At 48.1% G+C, this 7,234-nt stretch overlaps 1 protein-coding gene across 5 annotated transcripts; it reads right to left on the bottom strand.

The window, feature by feature from the left end:
• Positions 1-1,203: 1,203 nt before the first annotated feature.
• On the bottom strand, positions 1,204-7,208 carry LOC131519452 (glycosylation-dependent cell adhesion molecule 1-like). Of its 5 annotated transcripts, none has more exons than XR_009265631.1 (5): positions 6,584-7,208; positions 3,263-3,307; positions 3,026-3,177; positions 2,290-2,514; positions 1,204-2,049 (listed from the first exon to the last, which is right to left on the bottom strand). XR_009265631.1 is itself a non-coding variant. In XM_058742488.1 (4 exons), the coding sequence occupies exons 2-4, from the start codon at positions 3,054-3,056 to the stop codon at positions 1,919-1,921; spliced, it is 387 nt and encodes a 128-aa protein (XP_058598471.1). In that variant the 5' UTR covers positions 3,057-3,307; positions 4,219-4,568; the 3' UTR covers positions 1,205-1,918. The 5 variants fall into 5 exon arrangements, 1 of the variants encoding a protein (XP_058598471.1); XR_009265632.1 differs by lacking the exon at positions 6,584-7,208 and adding an exon at positions 4,219-4,588 and having other exon boundaries at positions 3,026-3,181; XR_009265629.1 differs by lacking the exon at positions 6,584-7,208 and adding an exon at positions 4,219-4,583 and having other exon boundaries at positions 1,205-2,049.
• Between the last annotated feature and the right edge of the window lie 26 nt (positions 7,209-7,234).

The following is a 7,234-nucleotide window of genomic DNA, read 5'->3' as shown; positions in this document are numbered from 1 at the left end:
TTTTTTTTTTTTTGTCCTGGGGGTAGGATAATAGACATTAGAGGTGGCTCCTGAGTTGGAAAAACTCAGTCATCCATCTGTCTTTCCTTATTCACACACAGAACACTTCACTTCTGACACTTCTGGTTCCCAGTGCATGTGAGTTTTCTCCCATCAAGCAACTCTGGTCAACTGGGTGTCCTACAATCCAACTCAGCTCTGACAGTACCTGGAGGTTGCGTCAGCTCCCACAGGGAAAGGGCTCAGTCTCACAAGACTGTCCTCCTTCAGATGCCAATTGCAAGTCTAGGTTGTCACCTGTTCTTCTGACTGATCGGCTATAAATCATATAAATCAAAGCTTCCCATGACCCTTCCCTTGAGTACAATTAACTTGCTTCGGCTCAGGGAAATGCTTTGTTTACCAGTTTATCAGTTTATTAAAAGATATGATAGAGGATACAGTTGAACAGGCAGACAATGAAATACCCAGGGCAAGGTCCAGGAGGGTCCTGAGAGCAGGTGTTTCTATCCCAGTGGAACTGGGTGATGTCACCCTCCTGGTGTGTGGATGTGTTCACCAACCTGGATGCTCTTAGAACCTCACTGTAGTGGGATTTTATGGGGACTTTATCACATGGGGCATGATCAATCATTGACTCTGTTTCCAGCCCCTCTCCCCTCTCCAGTGAAGTAGGGGTGGGGCTGAAAGTTCCAAGCTTCTAATGATGGCTTGGTCCTTCTGGCGGCCAGCCTCCATCCAGGAGCCTCCAAGAGTGCACCGGGGTCACCTCATTAGAACAAAAGATGCTCCTGTCACTCTTATCACTTAGGAACTTACAAGAGTCTTAGGATCCCCATCGCTGGGATGCATCAAAGTCCAGATACTAGAACAGGGATGATTCCAATGTGCTTATCCCTTAGGAAATTACAAGGATTTTGAAGCTTTGTGCCAGGTATGGGGGAACAGAGACCAATACATATATTTTCTATTATCTCATAGCTTCCTTCCTGCCATCCTATCTCCCTTTGAATGGGCAATCTTCCTTCCGTTTGTAAGACCAAGAGAGATTTTTATTTTCCCAGTCTCTTCTTTCCCCATTTGGTCCCATATGCCTTTATAGTGAAAACTGCCCAGGGTTGTGTGTGTGTGTGTGTGGGGGGGGGGGGAGCGGGGTAATTTGGCACATATTAGGTAGATGAGTGTGACATATAGTAGATACTGGGTGGTTGTGTGGTGGTGGGTAAATGGGTAGACCCCATCCACCCTGAGGTGAAGCTGAAGTCTTGGCAAATGGGGATGTAGAGGAAGGAAGGTGGAGAGAAGATGAGAGGGCACAGGATGGGACCCTGGGAGCATAGAGTGCATGGTCAGAAAATGTGCCAGGAAGGAAATGGGGGGCTTGGAGAACCAGTAGAGTGCAGCACATTGGGAGGTCAGTGCGGGGAAACTTTCTAGGAAGGGTAATCGTGTCCAGTTCTGCAGAGACCATGAAGAGAGGAGTAGGGACCAGAAATAGCCACCGGGCTTGTTGCTGTCAGTGATGTTGGGGGGAACAGTTGCTGGAGGGCATGAAAATGCAGATTGCAGGGGATGACGGGTGCAGGGGGTGAGGGAGCAGGGAGGCAGTGTGGATGAAGAGGAGGGGCAGCTTGAGGGGAGTCAAGACCTCACAGAGGATATTTTGGGACGTGGAGACTTGAACAGGTTGTAAGCTGAGGAGGGGAGGTTTAAAATTAGAGCGATGGGGTAACTCAGGAAGAATCCTAGCGGAGTGGGGGCCTCCGCCTTCCCTCCTGGCCCGACAAAGCCACCACAGAGCCAGACTGGGATGCAACGCTTTAATAAGGGACGTGGGGAGCTGAGAGATGGTGGTCAGGGCAAGGAGGGTTTGGGTGCCGTAGACACCAGCTTTGGCAGGGACTGGGCCTTATTATCATTAGGGCCTTATGACTTCATAGGCATGAGGGAGTAGGTTTTTCAGATAGCTCATGGTTTCTTTTACTGTTTTGTCCACATTCTTCCCGATTTCATGGCCGAGCTTGGCCAGTTTTCCCTCTGAGGTGGTTGCTGGGGAACATTGGGAGAGAAATGGCAAAGTAAGGTTAGTCCCCTCACGCCTCCCCCACACTCCTCAGTGCTGGCACAATCAGTGGATCCTCCAAATCTCATTTACCTTTAATTTTTGCTCCCCTTCAGCTTCCTTTCTCTTTCCATCACCAACTTTCTCCCCCGAGGCAGTGTCCCGCCACCGCGTTTTTCTGTTTAATGCCTCCCTCCTGGCTTCTTCCCCTTGGCCCTGGCTCCTACCAGCCCTGGGAGTGAGTTCTGTAGTCTCTTCTGACTGAGAGGCAGCATTTCTGATACTGTCCTCCTGGGGGATGGGGTGAAGCAGCTCGGGCCTTTGACGCTTTGGTCTCCTGGTAGATTTGGTCATATCATCCTCTTCAAAAACCAGCTCTTCTCTGGAGATGAGAGATTCCTCAGAAAGGTTTTCAATGGAGACATGGTCCTTTTCAGATATCAGCTGAGCAGCTGGGACCAAGGAGATGAAATGAGGGGCAGAGAGAGAGCTCATGGTAAGCAACAGCCAGCCAGCTCTCTGGCATATCCCTTAACATGCAGAGAATGTCAGGGTTGAGCCATTGCTCAGTCAGTGTAGACCAGAATTGAGATCCAATACCCGCATCCAAATCTATGAGCACCTAAGGGCACACCCCTGATTTTGAATGCCGTTGAATAGGGCTTCCATTTCTAACACATTCACCTTCCTGATGAAAAGAGATTAACTATGCAAACACCCGATCCATTGTCTGGTGCATAGGAGGGGTTCAATAAACACTGGCTCTTTTTTTCTGAGTTCTGGGTATTGCTTGAGTCTTCCTTCTCCGATAAATTGGGGGAAGCTAGCCTGAGACTGAATTGTGTTTATGGATAATCTACAAAGCAGGGTCCTGTGATATTCATGACTTTGAGGCGGTGGAGGAGCCTGGGACCGAGGAGCCCCTCCAGCATCCTCCCCTCAGGGTGAGCTGAAACTCCCTACCTGCTAGCATTTGGGTATGAGATATAGTCATCTTCAATGACTACCCAGCATGAAGTGCTGTTCAGATTGTTCCCGGCCCCCAGATCTTGGCCAATTAGTGCAGCAGGAAGGATTAAGGTCCAGCGCCAGGAGGGATGGTCTCTGCTCCACTTCTTCCTCAGGTGGAGAATTCATCATTTACTGGACCATCTTTCACTACCACCAACTCCCTCTAAAGGATGCCAACATGAGACTTACGGGCATTTATGCGTTGAGCCTGCAAGTGGATCTCATCTTCTGGCTCTGAAAAATAAGGGGTTAGAGTTTCCGGAGGTCTTAAGACATTTGACATGTGAGATGCTTGTATGTACCCACTCCCCACCCAGCATTTCCACCTTCCTTATCCTGTTCTCTTAGCAATTCTTTTTGTTTTTTGTTTTTTAAATTTTTTTAATGTTTATTCATTATTGAGAGATAGAAACTGAGCATGAGCAGGGGAGGGGCAGAGAGAGGGGGAGACACAGAATCTGAAGCAGGCTCCAGGCTCTGAGCTGTCAGCACAGAGCCCGACGCAGGGCTCGAACTCACCAACTGTGAGATCATGACCTGAGCCGAAGTCGGACATCCAACCGACTGAGCCACCCAGGCGCCCCTGTCTTAGCACTTCTAACACACTTATATGATTTGTTTAATATGCCAATTATCTGTTTCTTTCTCCTAGAATGACATCTCAATGATGACTGAGGTCTCTGTGTTTTGTTAGTGTATCTCAAGTGCCTAGAGCTGTGTGTCTGGCACAGACTAGGTGCTCAATAAATAGTCGTTAAATGAATGTGTGTATATGTTTTGCCCTCATTGTTACAGAGGGAGGCAGGGGGGCCCAGAGGAGGTCAGTGGCTTTGGCGTGTCCAGCACCCTCAGAGGCTGGAATCTTATCTGAATCTCTGTTAACCCATAGTCCACCTTGATTTGGGTCCAGTTGGCTCCTCTGGCCCCAGTGCCAGGATTTCTAAGGTGCAGGATTCCTGGTATCATGAGTCCTAGTACCCTGCCTCCACACCTCAACCATCCCGGGTGTGCACTTTTGGTTATGCGTTCTCCACACGGTGCATTACAAGGATTAAGGAGGGGTCTTCCTAGTGCTGACGACTCTCCAGCGGACAGCTCAGTGACCTCTGGGGAACAAAGAGGAGTGTAGCAGAAGCCAGACTCACCATTAAGGATGGCGAGAGAGGTGGAGGCTCAGGTGGCCAGCAGCAGGATGGTAAAGAATTTCATGGTGAACCTGTAGCCAGATCCGTCTTCCCTGGGGAGGCTGTTTAGTGTTGCAGAGGCAGTAGTCCGGCAGAGGCTTTGTTTATCTTGGGGTGGGAAAGGGCTCTGGGGAACCTGGTTCCGGATTGGATCTGGGGGCATTCCAGGTTTCCCCTCCCAAGTTCCCTTTTCTGAATACATTTGTTTTTAGGAAATGGAGCTTCTGGGAAACCAGTTAACAGGAAAGTAAGGCCCCCAGCATTTCCCTGGCGTGGGCCATGCCAAAGGTGTGTCAGCCCCAGGCTCCACCTCCGGAAGTCCTTGGAATAACTAAGTGGGTGTGAGTTTCTCTCCTTCATGGTACTCATTATTGGTGTAATTTTATTTTTATTTGTGTGATCAGTTAATATCTCTGTGCCCCAAGAGGACAGAACTTCCGTGATGGGTGGTGGAACTATGTTTTGTTTGCCACTGTTTTCCCAGAACCTAGAAGGAGCTGGTACATAGTAGGCACCCAGAATATATCATGAGGGTGAATGAATAAAGGCAGGTAGGCTGCAGATAAAACTCTGTCAGTTCAGGAATGAAGGAGCACGGCCGTTATAGGAATTCTGATTACATGCCAGGTACTGTGCAGAGTTTGTTCATATGGGATATTTTACTTAATTCATCATGGTTGTGAGGTATGTGTTACTCATCAAGCAGGAAAAGCGATATTCACAAAGGTGAGGTCACACATCTGGGTGGATTTGAACCCATGTGAGTGTAACTCCAAACTCTATGCCTGCTACAGGTAAGGTCTGGTGGCTCCAGAGGTGGGCGAGATGAAGCAGTGAGATGCCCAAAGACCCACATGAGAGGCGGTGGGGGACGCACCCAGGACTTGGGCCTGGCTCAGGGCCTAGGGCTGAACTCATTGATCTCCTGTGCCTCCCTCAGGTTGGAATTTTTGAAAAGTTTTTATTTAAGTTCCGGTTAGTTAACATACGGCGTCATATTAGTTTCAGGTGTACAGTGTAGTGATTCAACAGTTCCGTACGTCATCCTGTGCTCATCACAAGTGCCCCCCTTAATCCCCATCACCTATTTCACTCATTCCCCGCCCCACCACCTCTGGTAACCATCAGTTTGTTCTCTATTGTTAAGAGTTTGTTTCTTGGTTGGCCTCTCCCCCACCTCTCTTTTTCCCCCCTTTGCCTGCTTGTTTTCTTTCTTAAATTCCACATGAGTGAAATTATATGGTATTTGTCTTTCTCTGACTTATTTTGCTCAGCCTAATACTCTCACCCCATCCCTGTTGTTGCAAATGGCAAGATTTTATTTTTTCATGGAGTAATATTCCATTGTGTGTGTATTATATATATATATATACCCATTTATATTATATATTTATATTTATATTATATATATAATATATATACAATATATATAATATATATATAAAACACATTTATATTATATATACACACATATATATTATATATATGTGTGTATATATATATATATATACACACATATATATATTCCACAATCTGGTTATTGTAGATAATGCTGCTATAAACATCGGGGTGCATGTATCCCATTGAATTGGTATTTTTGCATTCTTTGGGTAAATACTAGGTTGGAATTTTTGATAATCTCTCTGGGACATGTTTTGGGATCATCTCCAGGAAGGAGGGGGTCGGCTGTACCCTGAGACGGCACCTCGGGTCTTCAGCAGGGGGCGTGGCTTGCTGGGGGCGTGGCTTACGCCCTGAGGGTAAGGTCCCACCTGCAGGCCCCAAGAGAACTGTGGACTCTGTGGGCCAAGGTGCGAGGTGAAGCCTTCTTCCCCTCCCATCCCCCCTGGCAGCAGCGGGAGGGAAGAGCCTGGGGGCTGGGGGTCAGCCTCCAATCGCTCTAGCCCTGCTGTCTCCTTGGGCAAGTCTTCGAAGTGAAGGAAGTTTGTCTTGGGCTGCCTCCCATCTCCCCTTCCTCCACAATTGCCCCTTTCTGCGGCAGCCTCCCCTCCCATCGCCTGGGGCACATAGGAACAGGGTGGGGACAGATGGAGGCATTCACAGCGAATCCTTAAAGGTACGGTTTCCGTCCTGCAGGCTTATTTTCCAATGCCCCCAATAATCCACAAGTTTAGGCCTATTTCAGTGGTTTCTCACTGGCTTCCGGCCTCCAGTCTGTCTCCACTGCTGTCCACCCTCCATGCTAATGCTAATGCATGATGTGCAGGCCATGGCTCTACTCAAAAGTCTTTAAGGACCACCCATTACCCCTAAGATAAAGCCCAGTCTCCTTGACCATGTGATCAGGGCTTTCCACGTTTCTGACCTCATCACTGGCCCCCAGGTGCTACTTCCTGCTCGATAAAATGTTGTATGTGTTCATGCTGTTCCTCCCTCAGAAATGCTCTTTCCTTTCCATCTGTCTGCTGTGTTCCGACATCACAATCCACACCAGGTGTCATTCCCTCCCTGGAGTGACTCCAGTCTTCTCACCATCGCGCCTCCCTCAGTTAGTCACCTCCCCTCTGCCGCCCTGCGATGCACTGTTCCTGTCTCCGTCTTTTCACGTTTCCACCCCGCCACTATTTACTGAGTGCCTGCCAGGTTGTAGGTGCTTGGAGATAAAATGGTGAGCAAAATCACCTGGCCCTGACCTTCTGGCTTTACTGTCTAGCATCTATCATATTCTCTCGTAATTCTCAGTTCAGATCTATTGCTCCTGCTGGTTAATTGCCATTTTGAGGACAAGAGCCACAGTTTATTTATCTCTGTGTTCCAATTTGGTTAGCACAGATCTTAACACTAGCTAAGTGCTCTAGTCTAATGATTTGAATGAGTCAATTTGCGAGTTCAAAGCTGGCCCCTGGGGGATATGTTTCCTTTTAGTGGGGAGAGAGGGACCTCTGAGAGGCCTTTTTCAACAATTAAGTATTTCAAAAGAATATATTGAACGTCTGCCATATGCCAGACATGAAAT

The sequence above is a fragment of the Neofelis nebulosa genome, chromosome 8, assembly GCF_028018385.1.
Source record: "Neofelis nebulosa isolate mNeoNeb1 chromosome 8, mNeoNeb1.pri, whole genome shotgun sequence".
NCBI lineage: Eukaryota > Metazoa > Chordata > Mammalia > Carnivora > Felidae > Neofelis > Neofelis nebulosa.
The sequence above is the reverse complement of the archived record's forward strand: the minus strand, read 5'-3'. Positions and strand labels throughout refer to the sequence as shown.